At 35.2% G+C, this 23,840-nt stretch overlaps 1 protein-coding gene across 1 annotated transcript in view; it reads left to right on the top strand.

The window, feature by feature from the left end:
- Positions 1-23,483, top strand: part of tgfbi (transforming growth factor, beta-induced) — a 67,627-nt gene extending 44,144 nt beyond the window's left edge. The window contains exons 12-17 of the mRNA XM_039774091.1: positions 6,720-6,850; positions 16,697-16,821; positions 17,426-17,528; positions 20,625-20,680; positions 21,333-21,354; positions 22,727-23,483. Coding sequence (XP_039630025.1) covers positions 6,720-6,850; positions 16,697-16,821; positions 17,426-17,528; positions 20,625-20,680; positions 21,333-21,354; positions 22,727-22,788 — 499 coding nt within the window. The 3' untranslated portion in view covers positions 22,789-23,483. The remainder of the gene's footprint in view (positions 1-6,719; positions 6,851-16,696; positions 16,822-17,425; positions 17,529-20,624; positions 20,681-21,332; positions 21,355-22,726) is intronic.
- Positions 23,484-23,840: the final 357 nt, after the last annotated feature.

The raw sequence follows: 23,840 nt of genomic DNA, 5'->3' as shown, positions 1-23,840 counted from the left end.
GTTTATTTGTGTAACTGTTTACTGTCTTGTTTCTAATGTGACAGGTGTATGAGGTGTCTTTTGTGTCATAGTATAGCATTAGGCTGATTTATGTTGCACTTGAACCAACAACAAAGCATGTTTTCCTTCTCCTGTACACTAGCACATTGCAAAATTCAAGTAAACCTACAGTAACGACTTTATTTGGAAATAAACTGGGAATAAAGACAAAACACAAATTAACATTTAAATGCTAAATTAGAAAATAGATCCCTAAAATTAACACAAATGAATTGTAAATGAATGAAGTTACTAATTAGAAATTAACAAAAGGTAGGTAAGAAAAAAGCGAAACAGAAAAAAGCTTAAGAAGGAGAACAACAGCACAGCATTTATCCACGTGCACCTCCCCACAGTGAAACAGTGTGATGTTTTTTACGGTAGCTGCAGTGCCAATCCTGCCACCAACCCCCAGTTGGAGGACCTGATAATTTACCAAATATTGGCCATCATTAGATATTTTTTTTATATTTTATATATATATTTTTTAAGCTGTGCATTGTTAATTTGAATTTGTTCTCATTTCTGCACACACCATTTCATATACATTAACTGCTACCAACAGCTTTGAAAATGAAAGTTTTATGTGTTTACTGAAAGGGCTGTCCAGGCTAAGAAAAATCCATAACACTTCATTTTGTGAGTGGCCTTGTACTTTTAGTCAATTTAAAAAAAAATTGCCTCAAATCAGTGAAAATGAGTATTGGAGTGTTAGTCTTGAAAAAGAAAAACAATATAGTTTTCTTATATAGTATATTTGGAATCCACTCAGATTTTGTTAAACTGTCAACAGCAACAAAGATCTGTTTCTTGCTGCAGATATTTTAAATTAATGGAGTTTTTTTTACAGTACCGTATCTGGAAGTGTGCAGCAACAAAGCTACTAAAAAATTGTATCAAATGTTTTTAAACATTTTTTATAGTCAAATAATATCCTTATTAATTAATTAATTGGGCTCTAAAAACTGTTTGAAAAACTAAAAAGATAAATCTAAACAAAGAAATAGATGCTTTTTACTAGCAAAATGAATACATAAAGCTTCCCATCAGGAGAACTGTGTTGAAATATGACAATTTATAATAGTGGACTGGACAGAGCGATACACCTATTATGTGAATACTACAGACAGAAGCATCCTCTTATAAATCTGCTCTGATATTCTGCACTATACAATACAATGTGCTTCTTTAAAACCTCTAAAAAAATGACATTTCTGCTTTTGTCTTTAAAATCATATTAATAAATTGTTGACAAATACATACTATTCCTCCTCTTCTTCTTCTTCTTCTTCTTCTTCTTCTTCTTCTTCTTCTTCTTCTATATCTTCTTCTTCTTGTTATTAACATAGGTTCTAGCCCAAATTACCCTTCATTATAAATAGATGGGGGAACTATTAATATTCTGCAGTGGGCTGACGCCCTGCCCGGGGGTTTGTGCCTGCCTTGCACCCTGTGCTGGCTGGGATTGGCTCCAGCAGACCCCTGTGACCCTGTGTTAGGATATAGCGGGTTGGACAATAACTGACTGCCTGACTATTAATAATACTATTAAATGTCTGAAGTAAGATCTTAAACTTTTTAACTTGGGGCTAAAGTAACATTGAAAACCTTGTATTCAGATTTGACATGTAGCTTTTCTTCTTCAAGTAATCATCTGTTTAGTCCCGAGTGACTGGTGAATGAGGAGGGATAATTCTTAAAATCATGTATTTTTAACAAATCTGATAATCACCAAACACACTCTATCTATCCAATTTGGAGTGGTGGATGTTGGAGCATATCCTGCCACACTGAACTCTCTATCTCTCTCTCTGTATATATATTTTAACATGGCCACCCATACTAAATACTTTTGTATGTTTATCAGAAGCTCATACTACTCTGTCATTAAGCCATTAGGTCTTTAACAAAGCAGTGATGTTTTTCTAATGTATGACATGAAATATGTTAACAGGTTTGCACAAAGAAGCAATGATTTGAGGTAACTCTGTTTTTTCTTTTTTTAACTGGATACTGTCATGATTCTTATCAGAATTATTGGAACTAGAGCCCACATTGACAGCAGTTTCAAAATATAGAGTATCAAGTTCAAATGCTTTCATCTGTAATAAATTACTGCACAGTCTATGAATGTGTCTGATGGTTTCCTGATTAAATCACTAGGCTGACGTGTTCTTCTGGCCTCTATTATATTCTCTGAGCCATTTTACACTACAATTTTATGCATGATTTGCTTAATACCATAAAACAAGAAAACACATTACACGTAACACTTTTGTCATTCAAAAAGTAGCCCTATTTGGCTTTCACCTGTTGAAGGGCCCACATGTTTCAATATATTTTATGTGGTATATAATATATGAATCTATATATTTTACTTCATTTTGAAGTTTATTTTTTCTAGAGGGTATCCAATTTAAGTAATATTCACTTTGAATTGTGAAAATTTAGTATAAATTGCTGCTCCTCAGATTACTTCAGGGTTACCACAGCAGCTGCTGTTTTTTTGCTATTTTAGATTTTATGGTAAATGAGAATACCAGAAGAGTAGAGGAACAGGTGTGATTGTACCCATTTATAAGGAGAAGGGTAATATTCAGGATCGAGGAAACTACCTGAATAGCTGATGTCACATACAGTAAAAAATTGGGAAAGGGTTATAAAGAGAAGGTTTAGGGACAAGACCACCGTAGGGGAGAAGCAGTTTGGTTTTATGCCAGGGAGAGGATGAACTGATGCAGTCTTTGCATTAAGACAGCTCATACAGAAGTATTGTGAAAAACAGTAAGGATTTCATATGGTATTTATTGATTAGGAGAAGGCTTGCGATAGAGTGTCATGTCAAGAAGTCTGCAGGTGCATGAGAGAGAAAAAAGTACCAGAGAAGTCTGTGAGGATTGTCCAGGATATGTATGAGGGAGTCAAAAGCAGTGTTGTAGTAACAGACAGGATCTCAGTTTTTAGTAGGTCTGCATTAGGGATCTTCTTTAAGTCCTTAACTCTTTGCTCTGGTTATGAATGTGCTGAGTCATGGGATAAAACAACAATCTCCCTGGTGCATTTTATGCTGAAGATAAATAGGAAGAAGACAGAATATATGAGGTTTAATGATGATCAGGATTCAGAAGTGAGCCTGCTGGGAGAGCTACTGAAAAGAGTGGATACTTTTAAATGTGTAAGATCAGTGGTAGCCCAAGATGGAAAATTAAATTCAGAGATAATCTATTGAGTGCAGTGTTGTTGGAACAATTGGAAGAAGTTATCAAGAGTATTGTGTGATCAAAGAATTAATGCAAATGTTAAAAATAAGGTAAGACAATTAATGATGTATACAACTGAGATATGGACAGCAAAGGGAGTGCAGGAGAAGAAGTTACACGTGCCAGAAATGAGAATGTGGAGTTATAAAAAAGGACAGAATAAGAAATAAAACAATTGGAGGTACAACAAAAGTGGGAGAAATATTTAAGAAAGTACAGAAATGTAGGTTGAAGTGGTATGGACATGTGATGCAGAAAAACAATGAAAATATGGTCAAAATAGTGATGGGAAGCAGTGGAGGATGGATAGAGTAAAAGAAGATTTTGAAGGAAAAGGGTCTGACTGGAAAGAGGTGCAGGGCTAAATTGTATGGAGAAGGTTGATAAAGCACATTTACCCCACATAGAAATGGGAAACGATGGAAAGGAAGAAGAAAGACATTGGCATTTCTAAAAAAAAGCCTAGGAGAGATGCTGCATATACAGCATTGGGTCTTATATGTACTGTGTAAATAGATGAATTGAGCTGATCAGTGTGCTCTTTATTTTTGGGAATATATGGCAGAGGAGATATTATAAACACATCGCAACAAAAATATAAAATTGTAACTTAAAGGAGTACTACACCCAAAAATTATATTTTTATATGTGGTTTACCCCATGTAGTTTGTAGTTATGACCAAGAATTTTTTTTTAATACTTAACAAAGATTCTAATAGAATGGGACCCAATAGTGACCAATGTTGGACAATGGTAACCAATGTGAAAAAGGTCCATCTAAAAAGGAAAAAAAAAATTCTCATGTAACTCAAATAATCCACATGTCCTTTATCCATTAGTATGTTGAAATTGTGGAAATCAATGCATTTTTTTGCTAAAATATTATTAATTCTTCCAGAAAACTTTCAGAAAACATATTCATTGGTCAAGATTACTGTATTCAATAACATAAAAAAATAACATTTTCGTGTGAGTTTTCCTTTAAAGGTATATAAATGAAAAAACAAATATATAGGTCTCTGTTAAATGTCTTCAAAACAAATGACATAGTACACTAAAACAGAGCTTTGCCAAGCATTGCCTGCTCAAATTTCATTGCATTTTTATTTCCGGTATGGGGTGCCCCCTTTTTTAGAGCCTTATGTTCTTTCCCTGATACCTTTCATTTCTGCCAACACATGTTGTCAGTATGTATGAATAATCTAAGTTAAATGAGTGTTTAAATCTGTTTCCTATTTAGATTGTTGTAGCATGAATAGAAGTGTTCCCGTCTAGCTCTTTGAGTTGTTCCAGCATTTCATTAAACCTCAGAAGATATACAGGTATAGAAAATGGATAGATAAAACCAAATCAACTACTGTAATCTATTTATGAGTATATAGATGATCAGTAAATATAGAACCTTTAATTAAACAAGGAGCACAACTAATGGCAGGAATGGGTTAACATAAAAACCAGTAGCCAGGATCTCTCATCAATGCTTTTCAGACACTTTTCTAAATTAATGCTGGTTGGGTTCCACTGAGGCAAATTCCAATTCTTTTTCATTTACCATTGTAATTAAATGCTGTCATTGTTCAGTGATACCTGTTCACACAGTCAACCACTAATGTTAAAAGATTAATTTAAAAGAATAATTCTTTTGAAAGCATTTGTTTTATTAGAAGATTGTTCAAGATCACTTTAATATGTATTCTTGTTTATAAACATCTGTGGACAAAAGTTGAGATTTTGTTGTTTTATAATTAAAAAGAATGGTAAGTGCAAATGTGGCTTGGTATAAAGCAAGCAGGGCTAAGTGTTCAGTTTTTCCTCTTTGCATCTTTGCCTAACTCTCAATACTAAATTAGCATGTTTCTATGCTGTGTAATCATTTATTTTATGTTATTTCAAACTGAGCAGTTGTCTGCTTATTAACCTTTTTTATGACAGAAACCCAGGCATCCTGAAAGGCAGACAGTATAGTTACAGCTTTGTAGCTGGCAAACAAGTACAACGGAACCTCGGGTCATGAACATCTCTGAACACGTACAAATCGGGTTACAACCAAAAAGTTCGCCAAACTTTTGCATCTGTTCACGTCCACACACTCGGGTGACAAACAAGCCAGTTTCCTTTCCAGTTTGTAAGCACCGATGATTTCCGCACGTGTTCAGTCTCTCCCTGTACTGTACATTGTTCTCAGTGCATCACGCAGAGGGACTCTCCCTCAAAACTATAACCTCCTTTCAACCCAGCTTACTCCTGTGGTATAGCGGGTCCACAGCTCCCATCATAAAAGGCCAGTTTTAATAAATAGTCACCGCACTCGAGGCTTAGCGAGGGGGCGTGGTGGTGTGTGGCCAAAGCAGTTCCTGAACAGTTTGTGATGTGGGCGTTTCTCACCTAAGTGCACAGGTGAGAAGCGGTCCGCATCCATAATTGCCATGACTACCACATCCTCTTCCTAAATAGAAGCGCGAGTTGGCTAAAGGGAAAAAGAAGAGAATAGGAAAGAATGGGAGGTTGCAGGAGAAGGCAAGAAGCAGGAGGAGAAAGCCGGTGCAGGAGAGAGAGAAAGAGAGAGAGAGAGCGAGCGAGCAATGTGTTTTTACATTTAGTTTACTATTACACTATGCATTCTATGGTATAATTAACTATTTTTGTGCTCAAAAATCTTTAAAGAAAATATATTTACATACAGTTCGTATGGTATGGAACGGATTAATTGCATTTACATACAATCCTATGGGGGAAATTACTTCTGGTCGCAACCAAATCGAGTTACGGCCAGAGTTTTGGAATGAATTACGGTCATGACCCGAGGTTCCACTGTACCTGCTATATAAAAAACACCAAGGTCTGTATGTCCAGTCCCTCAGAGCAATCTGATTGGTCAGTTTAACTTTGGTGCTGCAATGAAAGAGGAAGTGCTAGTGTGAGACACACAAGGAGGAGCAAATGCACAAGCTGGGAGAGTCATCCTCAAACAAGGAAAGTATAAAAAGAAGCTAGAAAGGTTCCCTGAAAATTATGATAGAGTCTGTGAAGCAGGCTTTTATGGGAACACACTTGAGAGTAGGAGTGCTGGTGAAGAGATGTTCAAACACACACAAATGCAGAGAAGAGCAGCAGAAAGTACACATAGGGCAAGCAATAGCAAATGTTATTATATTAGCTATCTTCGACAGGTACTATGGCTAGTATCTATATAATTTGCATTCAGTGCTTGTAAGCATAAAGTCATAATCACCGATAAACATTTTTAAACAACTCACTGATAAAATTTATTTGAACCTTTCATAGATGAAGAAATTACAATAAAATATTGGTGATTTTTATCTGACTCCACTAACACAAGTCCCAGACTTAGCCTGCTAATTACTTCAGTAATTTATGTATAAGTGCCTAATTTTTATTTATTTATTTTTTATATTTTAGCACTCTAGTTGGTGCCATCCAGAAGGCAGGCTTGACAGAAACACTAAATCGCCCTGGTACTTACACAGTGTTTGCACCAACTAATGAAGCCTTCCGTGCTATGCCTTCAGCAGATCTAAATAAACTCATGGGTAAGGACCTTGTTTTTGCTTTCTGATTTGATGTCCTTATTATATATAATAAAATAAATTAAAGATCTTCTGGTCAAGTGTTTGCCACTGCTGTCACATATTCCTTGTCAAGTTAAGCTTCTGCCATCTTCCTGAAGTCTAGCATTCATTTGAGATTTTTCTGGGCACTGCTCTTTTTTGCACCTGTTCACATAAATTCAGTGTTGACAGCTTATCATTTGGAATTGTTTCTACAAGCTAATAGTCCAGTGTGTGTAGATTATCAACACTGTGAAGGTTTTGTGGCATCATGTGCCCAATATTTGCTAGAAAAGTATTTTTTTTCCTTTTCACCTATGAACAGTGCACACCTTTTTGCAAAACTGATGATTTTTTATTATACTTTTTAATCCTTCTGCTAATTTATTAAAATAATACATCACTATTTCACTGTTTTCTACACAGGAGCCACTGAAATTCGAAAGAATTTTGTTTACAATAACTATGAACAGTGGTCTGTGTTGGCTACCCATTTAAGAGCAACAGCACTTGGAATCCTTCTGTACTCTATCTTGGCTTGTCATAGGACATTTTTATAAGTACAATAGATAAACAATATGTAAAGAGGAAATACTTCAGTAATTCTTTTTCAGAGTGAAGAATAACAGATGTCAGAAGTACCATAGCCATTTATTCATCTAGAAATATTTCAACGATGTGCTGACCAATATAATGTCACAGGGGTAACCATGGATTCCCAGCCTTTTTCATGCAAAAGCTCCCCTAGTAGACTTTACCTTAGACTGAGGACTCTCTGCCTTTCACCATCCAAAAAATTATGTATCCCACATGTCAATAATAAACTACTATACAGACCTACTACCTGTTAAGTGCATATAACAAAACAGTTTTTTTTAAAAAAAGACTGCTCATAATAAATATATAAATTAAACTCTCCCTAGGCCTAGTGAGACTTTTGAACTTGGATGGTCAGGCACACTCAGTTTGTCCACTCTGGGTTGCAGCTGGGTTAGGGAGAATTTCAAATCATTTTCCACATTTAGACATACTCTGTTTATGGTTTTCAGTACTTTCAATGGAGAAAAACCTGCCTTACACATTGTTGTTGTTGCAAATGGTGAGAAGCATCGGACGGGTTTTTAGGTCAACACTGGGTATTCGTTTCTGAGGTTGCTTCAAAATTCTGACAGGGTTAATGGTGGAGAACTGCATTTTCAATCAATCATTGGTTATTTCAATTCATTCCTCTTGTGATCTCAAAAGCAAGACAATCCTCTGGACTCAAATAGATTTATGATCTAGCTTAAATTACGAATTTCCAGGTCTGGGAAATAGTCATTTAAAGTATTCTTTTAGGTGCATCAGAACGATGTCTGCAGGCTCATTGGAGATTCCAAGCTCCTGGTGAATGAGCGGGAATATTATAGTATTTCTTTCATTTAGCTTTCTCTCCCAAAGTCTGATTTTTGTATAAATGCACAAACTTAATTAACACAAAATTAAATATGCCGAGATTGGGGCCGTGCATGCTCTGATTCAAGCTATGTAAAAGTTGAAATATGTTGGCCAAATACACAAGTTTCAGGACCCACAAGTAGTTCTCAAAACAGCCAGCAATCTGGGAGTTCTCAGAAGAGAGAAATTCAGGGAGCTCTTCACAGAGGTCAATAACTCATTGTCAAACTGCCCCACGAGACAGCCAACGGACCTCAGAATGCAGCAGAAGACTTTCAAAACAGGCACCCATGTTACTACACTGTTTGGCAAACAGCCTGTGTTTAAGGGAATGTGCTTTGGTACAATTTACAGCTTTAACAACGTCTTGAAGCCCTTGTTGCAATTCATCATTCAAACTTTCTGAGACAAGTCATTATCTGTGAAGCATGCAGTGTGTATCCATGGCACCTGGAGCTCTGACCTTTATTAACGTGATGCCTCCACTATACTTGCCTGTCATTGCAGTAGAGTTGCCCATACATATGGCCATGCAATAAGACGAGTCAATTAAATTTGCCTGCATGAATGCGTCCAAATATTAGAAAAATGTCCAGACCTGATTTCTTCCCTTGAATTTTTTGCAGAATAAAAGCTCCTCAACAAAGTTTTAATCTCCCAATAATTCTGACATAAACAATAAACTGTGCTGCATCTGTGCTACATCTGTGCTTTCATCAAACTACAGCACAAACCAATGGCAGTTTTTCACCAGTTTCAGGAATTGGTCTGTTACATCCTCACCCATGTCTGATATCCGTCTACACTTAGTGCTGTCTGACAAAGGATCAGTGTCAATTTTACAGGCAGCTTCCTCACTAAGCAATTCCAGAGCTGTCTTTGATTATATCAGATGTTTTCCAAATGTATGAGCTTTCTTCACATGGGCAATGCTATATGACACCAAAAAGAAGGCCTTCGGTGCCCTCTCTGAAACCATTGCTTGCTGTGCTGCTTTCCTGTGGAAAAAGTCAAAATGTTTCCCAACATCAGGTGGATGCTTTTGTTCTAGATGTCTTTTCAATTTAGATGGTTTTAGACATTCGTTTGGCGGAATTTCCTTACAAAGAACACATTTGGGGTCTTGAAATACTTTTTCTTAGCCAGCCCTATTCCAAACTCTATGCATGAAGTGTCATACTTTCTAGATTGTGCTTTAGAAAATGATTCATTTCATAAATTTAATACAGAACTACAAGATGGGTTTTCTCCGGAATGTTTCCTTTTTTAAAAAGATCCATCATTACGTATGTTTTAGCATTCATCACACTACTGTATGTATAGCTTGCTGTGAATTACTTTAACACCACCATGCAACATTTTTTATGTCTGTGGTAACCTTTGAGTAGCTTTTCAAAAACGTGTTTATTAATAGGTGTGATTGGCAAGCACACTAACGAAGTGACGATGATATTATTAAAATACAAGGTGAACTAGAAAAATGCTTTATTATTTACAACTTATTAAATAATAAAATCGTATGATTTTATTTTCTCCTTTTGCCGTGGACCTCCAACATATTCCTGCGGAACCCAGGTTGGGAACCACTGCACTAGGTAATTAAACTATCCATGTTTTTTTCATTTTTTAAAATAATACAGAATTCACAAGGTGTTCAAAATTTATTTTAACAAAATAAGGAATACAAAGATACACAATTGTTGCCTCTCTGGATCTGCCTTTACATTATTTGACTTTGCCACATAGATGGGGTAGACAGGCCACTTATCCATCTGAAATACACAGGAAACCACCGCCTCTCACTTCCCATCTCTCTCTCTCAACCACCTTCTGTCAGTTCCACTCTCATCCCTTCCCTCTCTTCCTTCCACCATTCAGCCTTCATCTCAACACTCCTTCCAGCTGTAGACTTATTAGGCTAAAGTTAAGAAGAGACCTTAAACTTTACACTTGGAGTACTGTAATTCTGAGCAATGTCTCAAAATCAGTTACACAATCAGGGCCATCATAACATGGCTACAGGGGACAACGTGTTAGGATTCTTTTTATCAGTCGTTATTATCCCAGCAGCTCTAAGCTGTCTTAAATATATCTCATGAGCTACTTGTCCTCTTGAAATGTCAATATTGTAACCACGGTTCCAATTGGAGACTATAAGCCTCAGTGTCCCGACACTTCCCTAGAACCTCTCCCAACCCTCGGTACCCTCAGATTTGGAGTATCTGAGAACATCTGTAGCTTTAACCACTTCTTGGCAATTTCTGCTTTCCCATTCATGTATGACAATATCTACTGTTACAAGCAATGTGAGTTCCAGTTTTTCACCCTAGGCAATTATGGGCCCTTCATGTGGCATTTACCACTTCTGTACATTGCTGTCATTTGCCCATAGGTTGGTCCCCCACAATGACTTATAATAAACATTTTCATTTTAGCTGAAATTGCCAAAAATGGTAACATTCCACAAAAACATAACAGATATGGATATGAGGAAGTTAATTGTCTCATACAGGCTCATTTGATGTTGACCCATTAAGGTCCAGTCTTCTGGATGTACTGTAAGTAACCTCCTCAAATATTTTAGCCATCATCTTGCTGAACACCTCAATCGTTTGCATTCCGCCTACTGCATAGTAATAGAACAGTACAGTTTTAATGGAGTTTACTTTCTATGTTAGTTATAATCATTGCCTTTTTGTTATTATTATGGTTAGTAGTAATGTTAACCACGCTGTGAATGCCAGTATATTCTGATATTCCAGTTAATAAAATTGTGATTTAACATCTGTGGGTATAAATCTTTCAGGAAAGATAGATAAAATAAACAAAGAAGGGACCATTTGTGAAGCACTATGGGTTAAGGTAATAAGGATGAAGTTTAGAGATATATTTATGGAATTTTACTATGGGCCACAGCATTCTGTTAATTTAGATCATCCCAGATTGTTTAATGAAATTAGACATATATGCCACAAAGAAGATACTTTACTTACGTTATACTTTATTGGTCCCTTAAGAGGAATTTATAATTTTAAATACAAAAATACAATAAATAAATAAAATAAATATGAGAAAAACAAACAACAACCTCTCCCAAACACGCATAAAAATCTCCTGGCTTGGATAACAAAGAGCTGCTGTTGTCAATACAGGCTTGTAGGTGGCATTAATGAGGTCAGACCTGCTCGGATTGTGCTCCAGGTTCCTATTTAAAGGCATTACCATTTGGATAGAGCAGCGCCCATAAAAGGAACTAATAGCCCTTGATTCCTTCTTTGAAGTCATCAGAAGTAAGAATGATTCATCAAAAAGATAATTGGTACAGAGAGAATCAGTTCTGTTGCTGAGTCAGCCGGGATGGAGTAACTTTTCTTTCCCGGGCAGTGACACAAATGAAGTCAGTCCTCAACTTAAGGCCTAGATCACACTTATAGTTTTAATTATACTCATATATCATTATAGCACATTTGTAAAATTCTCCAGCCCTCTTCCTGCTTTTTCCATTCAGTCTGATGAAACCCATCCAGTATTAAAATAGCAACTGAAACAAGAGAAATAAGAGAAAATTGCAATAAGAGAAATAAGAAACAAGATGTGGTGATCATAGGTGATTAAAACTTTCCAAAACTCCTTTGAAGTTTTAAAGAGAAAAATAAAATGTTCATGGCAAAAGATTGCTTCCCTATGGTGCTAATCTCAAGCCAAACGTGGGGTAACTTTTATCTAGCAACAGAGACTGAGTAAGACACATCTTTAGACAGCAACCATGGCAGTTTAATGAAGTATGAAATAGTCTTCAAAATACAGACATTGCTACTGTAAACAGTACAGAGTGTCACTTCAGAAGCAGTCTGATTTATGAAAAAATGACTGCATGTCAAAATCATTTAAAATTAAAGCCCAAAAGAGAAGACATAAATGGATGAATAAACACATTGTACCAAACTATCGACAACAGGAAAACTGAAAAAGACAAAAACAAAATGATCTAGAGAAATAATAAAAGTACTGCAAAGGATAAAAAACATCCAAATGATTAAGAAAGAGACTGTCAGAGAAAATGCAATGATAACCAAGAGAGCAGAAAAAAAATCAAATACCGATCCAGTAAAAAACAACATAAAATCTCAGGGTTGCCCAAAGAAAAATCAGCAGGAAATATTAAATAAACTAAATAAATATTTAAGCTAACTGGTTATGGAAGATGAGTTAAATGGAATGCCTCAGGAAAAAGAAAACACATATTTGGTATATAAATATTTGTAGTAGAGGGGTCAGATGTGGTACAGCCATTAGGAATTGAAGACTAATCTGCACCTCATGAGACTGTACCAGCAAAACTGAAATAAACGTAAAACATTATTAGCACTTAAACGGATGGAAGGACGGACAGACAAATAGACAGACAGACAGACAGACAGATAGATAGATAGATAGATAGATAGATAGATAGATAGATAGATAGATAGATAGATAGATAGATAGATAGATAGATAGATAGATTATACTTAATTGTCCCCAAGGGAAGAAATACCTCATGACTGCAGGGTTGCGAATGTGATTCTATTTCACACAAAGAAAGACAAAATAGATCACAGTTAATAAGATGTACCTCTATCCCATGTAAGATTTTGGAAGTTAAAATCAAAGCTATTAAACAGACTTAATAATAGAATGCATTTATGAAAAGAAGATTCTACCCAACCAATCGGTTCTTTATATAAAAAGCAAACTTATGGTAAGTAATGGATGGCATGAAAATTTAACTAACAGAAAATGCCAGCAAGGCAGTAAAAGAAAAAGACTTGGCAAGAGGGACTTTAAAATTAGGTAAACCAACCAAAAGTATATTTAGGGAGAAAGATCATTAATTGCACTGTACTTGCAAGAGGGGCAACATTGACTCAAAGGTTTAGTGCGCAAGAAATGAACTATTCTTAGCAATCTGTACATGCAGTAAAATGTTAAGTAAAAAGTAATGAGTTTAAAATAAAAACAGATTATGCTCAGAGTATCTAGTGAGACTGCAGTTAAGTGCACAGTTTTAGTCCCTAAACCACAAAAAATAGCACACTTGGTTAAGAAGCTGTCCACTGAAAATAAGCGAATGTAGTGCTCAACTTAAGTTTACATCTTATTCTAATTGGCAAAAGATGTTATTTTTCTTGTCCTGAAAGGATACCTAATGTAGGTCTTCAAAATTCTCAGACATCAGTAAAGCAGATCAAGCGGAATTCCTTTCAAGGAATCATACAAGTGATGGAAATTAACAGGATGCATACTCAATATAGAAACGAGTAAGCACTTCTTCTCGTAGATAAAGAACAAATTACTGCATTATGTGCTTGAAATTGAAACCTTGACAACTTTTAAAAAGTACCTGGAGACATCTGGACAAATTAATGACTGGTTAACCCAAAGCACTTGATGGACTGAATGGTTGCCTTATAGTTTATAGAAATCCTTATGCTTCTGTCTGTGTTTTTTACATGGGCAGCATATGCATGCATACTATGCAGCAAAATGGACACTGGCTTTTACAGCATAACTAAGGATTTCTTAGTATTTGTGTCTTTTACACCCTTGAAGTGCTATGGTGACGGTGCCATTCAGAGTTTGTGCAAAATGAGTTACTGTTAATTGTCTTACCAGACACATTTCAGTATTTTTGGTTTTAAAACTGCTTAGGGTAAAATCCAGTTGCTGAAACAGCAGTCATGATTATATTCTTTTTACAAGCAACAATCATTTTTTATATGGTCCTGTCCACATGTGAGTTTTATAAGTGGGATGGAATGATGGCTAAAGGCAGACAGCACCAGGTGCAGTCCTAGTTTATAGCTTTATCATTCCTCACATTTTAAAGAGAAAAGAGATAAATAGAAAAATAAATGAATACCAAGCATTTCTACTGTCCATGTCACATAGTCTATATTTATAGTAGTCATTCCTGAGTTAGCGCAGGCTTTTAGGTCAGTTCTTTTCCCAAAAGATATAAGGTGGATATCTAGGGACAAAAAAAAATGAACAGGACATTAAATAATTTTGTTTTATGATATAGAATAAACTAGCATAATATCGGGAAACAAAGTTTTATTGTAACAGGATACAAAATTTAAAATGTCTTTTGTTTAGCCTGATCCTTTAAATAAGGCAGGTTATAATGAAAAACAACTGAACAAGGTGAGGAAGGTGTAAGAAAGTCCCCTAAATCCTAAATTCACAAATGTTATATTTGCGTTAGATGAAAATCCAGACTAGAACAAACCTTGAATACATGTTCATTATTCATTTCTAATTCCATTATTAAACAGAAAATACACATTTTCAAATAACATGCCTTGTTCACAAACTTTGAATTAAATCAGTTGCAAGGTGAATTATTTGGAGTTATCAGTAAAGTTATAGAAAAATGTATCAGGGTACCACAAGCAAAGAAAGTCAAAAGGCCATTGAAGTGCTTAACTTTCCTATCATACTATTATGTACGATACAATTTAAAAATCCACAATGGACTGATGCTAACTACATAGTAGGTTTCTGTCTTGCATCTGATGGCACCTGGATGGGCTTTGGCCCGCTGTGACCCTTAAGAAGGCTTCTTAATGTTGTAAGACAAATAGTACCGGAAAACTGAAAATAAAAGGGATATTTATTTAAAAGTTAACTCATTGATGTATTATCTACCATATATAATATACTTGTGTTCTGTTCTGTGTATTGTCTTGTATTTAGCCCCTTCTTTTTGACACCCACTGCATGCCCAACCTACCTGGAAAGGTGTCTCTCTTTGAAGTGCCTTTCCCAAGGTTTCTTCCATTGTTTTTCCATACAAGGGTTTTTTTGGGGGGAGTTTTTCCTTGTCTTCTTAGAGAGTCAAGGCTGGTGGACTGTCAAGAGGCATTGCCTGTTAAAGCAGTACCTCTTGTGTAATTTTGGGCTATACAAAGATAAATTGTATTCTATTGTATTATATTCTAAAGTTTGTTAAAACACGTTTTAACAATGAGTTGTTCAATATATGCCCTTTTGTATATCTTAATGCTTTATGTTTGATCCCTCATGAATCCAATGTCCTACATGTGCTTGTTGTCTGTGTGGAGTTTGCACTTTCTGTATTTGTGTGGGTTTTCCTGTGACATACTTAGCATTTAGAAACTGGCTCTTTGTGTGTGTATCAGAGTGTTATGAGAGTGGGCCTTTAATGACTTGGTGCCCATTCCGGGGAAGGCTTCTGTCTTGTGCTCAGTGATCTTTATTAGGTGAACTGTAACCCAAATCGGAATAAGTGGCTTTAAAAATATTTTGTTAAGTTACTTACCATAGTCTCTTTAGCTACATTACATTTAATCATTTAGTTGTCTGCTATACACTTCACCTAATCCATAAATAATTGTACATTTGTTCATTCAGTGAAGTTATATTATCCAGTTGGATATGGGACCAGAACTAACTTTGGACAGGGCACCAATCCACTACAGAACACACCTGTATGTTTATACATATTCAACCAATTAACAGAACACAGATACAGTAATCTAGCATGTGCAAAGTATAGATATGGGAAGAAAACAAGAATACCTTCTCAGGCACAGAAATCACATAACAATCTCCATAAAGGACAGTGACTGAACCACGGTTTGGACCTATCTTCCAAGAGCTGTGAGTCAGTTGTGCTAACCACTGCACCAATATTGCACACATAAACTAAGCAGAATTCATGACATTATTTAAATATCAAGTCACTTCTCTTTTATTTGAAACCATAGATTGTTGTTTATTTTGGCTAATACATCTAATTAACAACATTTTACAGTAATTCTGTCTTATATTTTTACTTTCTCATATAAGAAGTATAGGGAAAAAATTGTAATCGTTCAAAACTTTGACCTCAAGATTTTGATGAATCTCAGTCTCCCTGATTCTGATTTACTTTCTCGTAGGGAAAGTATTTTAATCGTCCAAAAAATTCAATTTTGAGATTTTGATTAATCTCGACATATTAGACCTCCCTGAGTCTGAAAATACCATTTTGAATTATGTCTGCATGTCTGTCTGTGTGTGCGTGTGTGTAAACATGATAACTTGAGTATGCTTTCAGTTAGGTCAACCAAATTTAATTATTCAGTATACAGTATTATTAGTTTGATTTGATTTCTTGTTGATGGTTCTTTAATGCACATAATATGAAAATATAATCATTGTCTTGCGGTTTATTACTCAAATTTCCATCCCCATATCTGAGTATATGAGAAAGTCTACAGGAGACCACTCCCGATTTTTAAATTTGTCTTCGAACTTTAACCAACTTTATCAACAATACTCTAGTGCTACTGTTATTTTGATGCCTACTGTTAAGTGTCAGCTTTTAAAGATTGTGCTCTCTTGCAGGCAATCCTCGTCAGCTGGCCAATATCTTGAAATATCACATTGGGGAGGAGCTAGTGGTCAGTGGAGGAGTGGGATCTCATTTCAGGCTTAAATCCCTTCAAGGAGAAAGACTTGATCTAAACATGGTAGGATGCCACTTAAAATTCCTCCTTATAGCTCTCATTTTGTTTTAAGATATTCTTTTGAGTGTGACCTAACTTTCCATATTAGCAGATAAAATCCTTTTGAATCATCAGTTTGACCTAATTTATATTAATTATCATTTTAAACAATGTTTACTTGTTAGAAACAACAGCAAAAATTAAAATCATTGAAATTATTATTATTCTTTCACCTGGCCTGTGAGTATCTGTAATTTCTCTGTAATTAGAATATGTTTTGATAAAGAAATGGCTTGATGGTTTGCTTCTATGTTGTTCTGCCTGAGGTATCGGCTGCTCTAATAGAAAGATAAACCTGTGCAATACATGATTTGGTTTGTACTCTTAAATCTTTTATGTACAAAATTTTGTGAGTAGATTTTTTGGAAAATGATTACATGAACACAGCATGCAGGTACATACTGCTTAAAATTAATATTTCTTCAGTTCCTCTTAAGTGTTTTTCTTTCTCTGCTTAGTGTTGTTTGATACAACTGGAGTTTAAAAAAATGGCTAAATTTAACAAGTCTTCTGTCAAAAATTCTCATAAGTCGATCATTTCTTGTAATTTTTAAAAATTTATTCTTAGAAAAACTACACTGTCAACGTGAACAAAATGCCGGTGTCAGAATCAGATATGATGGCCACCAATGGAGTTGTCTATGCCATTGATTCAGTTTTACAGATTCCAGGTAAGCTCCACTTCTTACACATTACTTTATATTAACAGTAAAATACATTTGCATTTAGAGATATTTGTTTAAGTATTTTGCTAAATGTAGATAAAAGTAAAAAAAAAAATCAGTATAGCACTAAACATTCCAGTGAAGGTCATGATCACCTCAGAATACTTAGGTTCAGACAATGCATACACATTTCAATGTTTAAATTAAATTAATAATGTTGATTTTTGTGTTATACACACTTTTAATATGAAATGCACAGGCACAACATATCCAAAGTACAACTATACCCATGAGCTAAATAATTTTAAGTTTGACTATTTGACATATACTACACTGCGAAATTCTGAAATGCAAATTTTTATTGACTGAATAAAAAAATGCAACCGTTTTTGTAATACCGTATATGGTAGCAATTTTTTATGTATTTCAAGTGTCATCTACAAAATTGCTTGTATATCTGAATATTGTCAGACACCCAATTTTCACCAATTACAACTCAAAATTACCAGTTTATCACCTTTCTATTTCTTTTTATGGGTGTTTGGCTAGAGTATCTGTATACAAACAAACTTGCTTATTAGGTATAACTAGGCTGACCCGCCTTTTAAGGCGACCGACTTTTAAGTTGACCACTTCTTAAGGTAATTCAATATGTATATCAATTTGTTATTTTATACAAACTCATTAATTTGGTTATATTGCATTTGAGCGATATTACTTTAATACTCGCAGTTTCTGTTATTTTTGTGATGAAATTTAAACTTTTTTTCTATATTGAGATCGCCCTTTTGAACCCCCCTGATATTTACTACACGGTGAGGCATTTGTACTCCATCAACATTATTATTTCCAGAGACATAATTTTGTCTATTTTTCCAGTGCATCGCGCACAAAAGCAAGGGAACGATGGGAGCACCAGAACTCTGCTCACATCATGTTGCTTCGTCCCGCAAGCTGCAAGTAGTAAGTCTGTGATAAGTGGAATACCGCTACGCTTTCCACTCACGGGACGGAAGGACAATCCCGACCGCTTTTATATAGTAAGAAAGAAGAAGACGATATCGCACAGTCTGGAGTAGAAATCATCTTTTACCTGGAAAAACGGAACTACAAATCCCACCGTGCATTGCAAAATGGACGGGGCATGTGTGAAACTCCGCACCTGCGTAGCACTCACAGGACGGAAGGACAATCCCGACCGATTTTATATAGAAGGATGTTTATAATACTTGATTATAAGTTATGACTCTAAGCATAGGAAATTTGTGACTGCAACTGTTTTACAAAAACCTGGCATGGATGCCATTTGGGGTATACCATTTTTCCCTTTTTCCAGTGACCTTCTTGATATGTCTTAAATTCCTTGAAACTATGAAAAAAAAACATCACAAAAAAAATCATCTTGCACCAGCTCCCGCTACCATCAATCTCAATATAATTAATATATTCAATGGATCAAGAAAATTCCATGTGTTGCTTATCATAACCACACAGAATGAGCTGGTCCACCATATTAGCTAAGTGAGAAACAAAAAATGCAGATCGTTCTTCTTACTGTTGCACATTTTGACCCAATTATGCTGCCATCTGACAGTACATCTGCATATGGTAGGTTCCCATACTTAGGAATCTACTACAGTTATTCATGGCTTTTGCTATCTTTTCCTATGTTCAGGAACCCCATGACACCGCTTCAAGAGCTCAGCAGTCAATAATAGTCCAAAGAGTGTCTATAGCACCCTTGTGTTCTGGAAATGATCAATTCAGCTAAAATATTAAAAAAAAGCTCTTTTAAACATGTCAACATGTTAGTGTTTTGGGTTAAGATCATCAGGAAAATGACTAGTGTTCCATTACACTGAGCTGAAAAAACAGTTATTGCCTTTTATTCTTTTACTTAAATACCTAGCCAATCCGCCTTAATAAAAGGATAAGTGTTTGTGTGCCAGTCCTGTTGCTATGTCTCTGACATTACAAAAGATGTCACATCACAACCATTAACACTTCTTTTATGAATCCCGTACTAAATGGCTAATATGGGTTGCACAGCTAGTCTTCTAGAAATGTACGTGTTTAACTTTCTGATTTTTAATTTATTCTCTTATACATATGGAAGAAGATGATCCACTGTGCCAACCCCTAATGGGAGCAACTGAAAGAAGAAGATACAATTTCTGCACCCACTTATTCCAAGCATAGGATTGGAAAGAGCTGTAGCATTCAGCACGTTGGTAGGACTGACAAAAGTAGGAACTAACCATGGAAGGGACACTGCTCTGTCGTGGCCTCACTATAATATTTCACATTATTTATTTATTTAGCTGAATTAGAATTTTTTTCATTAATACATAATACAAAGTAGTATGGCAGTTAGAACTATGATCACATCCTTTTTAAGGTTTTCAATTAATTCTATGGTATTCTCTACAGTATTTTCTTTGCTTTACAAGTTAAACTGCTGTACTTCTATAATCCAAAACTGCTCAGAACCAGAATGAGGCCAACAATTTATTACAGTAAATGCATTTAATAATGCTCAGAACACAAGATTCATTGATCTCCTTTGATATTCCTTATGCGGCGCTTTGTTCAGTTGTGTTGAACGTTGTCAGCAATTCCTTGAACTTTATCTGCTGCCCAGTTCACCTGTGATTCCAGTCTGCATAAAAATCAAATACTAAACAATTCAAGCATATTTATCAAACATTTGTCAAAGCAATAATAATTCTACTACAGAATTCTCATATGGCACGGGCTATAAATAAAAAGTTATGGAGACATCCAGCCCTGCTAAGGTTTTTTCAGGCTGGCATACATTGAGCCACATGCTGGGTGGGAACCAAATATGCTAAAAATTTCATAGCTGAATTCAGAAACCACAGTTATCCTGGTTTAACTGATTCCCGGGTGTTTAGGGTGAAAGTTTGATTTAAACTCAGCTTATTTTTGACTTAAGTTTATTTTCACTATGGCATTCTCTGCAAGAATGGATAATTTAATATTGCAGAGTACATAGGTAAACATAATGTTTTTTCTATATTTACTGGTTATTACTATGATCTGTCACCTATTTGTTATTTATTATTTTTTTTTCTAATATAGTTTTCCGGCCTATGGCAGATGAAGTTTCATTTTCTCGTAAAGCTTCTGCAATGAAAGTAAGTAAATGGTGATACCCTTCTTTCAATAAATGAGAACACCTTTGGTCTGAAGAAACTAAGAAACTATATTAGGGACAGTGTGACAAAAAAAAAAAAGATTCAAAGTATAAAAGTGGTGACTGTCTGGGCAGGTTTTTTCTACCTGGGTAGATTATGTCCAAAAATAGCCAACATTGCTTTTCTGGACTTTAAGCTTCCATTGACAGTCATCTTTTCCAGGCAGGTTGGCGTATTCATAAACAGAGTTCAATCCATTAACCAGTTGTGAAAAGGATAGGCAGTCTATCATAGATTAATAAATGAAATAAAAACAGGATAATCCCCCAACTGAAGCTGCTTTTTAACTTTGGGTTGAAGTGTACTATTTTCTACTTAAAGGAAGAAAGAAATAACAAATTGCACAAGGAAAAATGCTTAATTCATACATTTTCAATGTTTTATAACATCAATTATCAATTCTTAATAGTTCTTCCTAATATTAAATGCTTTTAGTGAGCTATTTTGCCCTATAAAATTACAAATACTGTATCTTAAAAAGACACTTATGGGTTGAAAGTCAATAAGAGAAAATATTTCAGGAAAAATTGTTCTTTGGACAAAATTGTCTCCCAAATAATTCACATTGCTTTCTTTCCTTTCTGTCTTTTAGGTTGGAACCATCTTGAAAGAAGGTATTTATACTATGCTTTTGTAATCATTTTGTTTATTTGCTACATAGAACAAAGGCTTAGAAACTTTAAAATAAATAAACATGATTCCTAAAAATCAACCTATTCTGCACCTTTACTTAGGAACTGATACCTGTGTAGCTCTTTTCAAACTACAAATGAGCCAATTTGTAATAACGTTAATATAACATGTTTGGTAATTTTAATAGATTAACACTCAAAGTCAAAATTAAATAAGAACAAACATTTATTTTATTATTTATTGTACTGATTTTTCTGTGTTGCATTTTTTGTGAATTATATTTTGTGGATGCTATTATTTTAATCATATAAGACACCAAGGGTTTAGTGGCTTTCTGTTATTGTTAGTGAAAAAGACAGTCTAACATATGCCAGTGGTTGCTGACCTTCTAACAGACCATAATATGATAGTGGGAAACCTCCAGTAAAACTCTTGTAAGCTGCCAGATCACAACTAATTAGACCCACATGAGACAGATGGCTGCGGTGGGCAGGTGCCTTTCCTGGGGTTTGTTCCTGCCCTGCGCCCTGTGTTGGCTGGGATTGGCTCCAGCAGACCCCCATGGCCCAGTATTAGGATATAGCAGGTTGGATAATGGATGACAGATGGGACCCTGCCACCATGAAAAACAACAGACAGCCTAGAAGCTATCTCAAAGTTTTAAAAAATTAGCTAGTTGGTTCAGGTACTCCGACTCCTTATTTAGAAGGAAGGGGGCAGAGAGATCCAGTCTTCAGGAGGACAGACTCCCTTAATATTTAAACTTGTGTTGTGACCAATTAAATCTTTCCATAAAATATAACAAACAACACTAGTATTAAAATGAAGCAGGACATCTTTTATAGGTAAAACATAGGTCACAAAAAGCAGGAGCCTAGAAAACAGCAATTAGGACCACATATAGATTCTGTGCTGATGGCTGCTTAAAGCTCATGCTCCTTCACTTTGCTTCTACTAGAACATTTCTTTTGACTATTAATTCCCACATCTACTACCAATTTACTGTAGTTGCCAGAACATTCTTCCTTTCTTGCAGATTAAGGCAATGTCATCTTCAGAACCAATTCAGCCAACTTTACTTTTTCAATTCTTATATGGTGGTTGCTGATGGTGATGACCCCTACTGAGACATTAAACCATTAGACAGCTCATGTTAGATGCAACCATACAAACACACTTCACTGACCTTAGAACTGAAACTGGTTCTTACTTTGTTCCCAGCACTGCTCGTATAGGCTCAGCTATCATGACTATGAACTGAATTAAGTGAATTTGAGAATGTAATGTAATGCTATATTATGATGCACTTTTTATTTCTTTTTTAAACACAATTTACTACATGTTATTTTTTAGGTGACTATGCTGAGAAGCTGATCAAAGCGCACTCTCGCAGGCATGCTACTCGTACTCATTAAAATGCATACTTAGAAGTTTCATGGACAACAAAACAGTCAGCTGTTCTTCTGGAAGCTATTTCTGATTATTATGGAACATGCTCTTCCACTTGAATTTATTGGGTTTTTTTCAATTTCACTCATCAACATCTTTTTTTATGAAAATACATAGTATATATGTATGTGTGAGACATTCTATCTTTTACTCACATGTCAGGGTCACAAATATATTGGAGATCTTGGGTCTGCCTTATTGAAAATTTCTCAGTGAAATAAAGCATTTTGTTTTACCAAAGTGAGAATTAGTGCTCAGCATTTTTAACTTGCAAAGTTATATAACACAATTTTATTTTATTTTTTTGGTCTTTCTGCCATTTCCACCAAGCAGCATTTTGGAGTGTGCATGTGTGTGTGTGTGTGTGCTTTTATTGTATTTGATTTTTTTCAATATGTACTGTATTTATAACTCTAGCATGTTTTGCATGGAATAAGCTGAAGCTAAAGCTAAGACAAAACCTGTTGTGTTTCTTTTAAGTGACATCTAAACAAGCCTAGCATATGAGGTTTTGAAAACTGTTTTGTTTTTTTATTTCTTTTCTTTTTTTAATTTTAAAAGCATACACATGCACACCTATTTTGTAATATATTGCTGTCATTTAAGTGACCACAAAAAGAACTGTGCCTCTGAAAATAAAAGTAATTCATTTTCTAAGTAATATTTTGTTGTGTTTTATTTTCTGTCATCATAGTACAAATTTTCTTTTCCATTCATCTGTTTTCTAAACCTGATTTTTTCTGTTATAGCATGACAAAGAGCCCAAGCTTTCTGCCAACATCATGTGCAAGCCAGGAGTGAACCTTGGATAGACAGTGGTTAGCATTATTACTCCAGCACTCTGAGTTTGAGTATTGCTCAGACAAACTTTTGTGATCATTTTTTTTAAATTACAATACAACAGATGAGAGCCCATGTAGAATTATTTTACTAAACAACCTAATTAGCGGGTGAGGATATCTAATATATAAAGCTCAATGTGTTTGTTTGTTGCACAAATATCCCACTTTGTCATTTA

This window comes from Polypterus senegalus, chromosome 13 (genome assembly GCF_016835505.1).
Source record: "Polypterus senegalus isolate Bchr_013 chromosome 13, ASM1683550v1, whole genome shotgun sequence".
Classification (NCBI taxonomy): domain Eukaryota; kingdom Metazoa; phylum Chordata; class Cladistia; order Polypteriformes; family Polypteridae; genus Polypterus; species Polypterus senegalus.
This window is presented reverse-complemented; position numbering and strand designations above follow the sequence as displayed.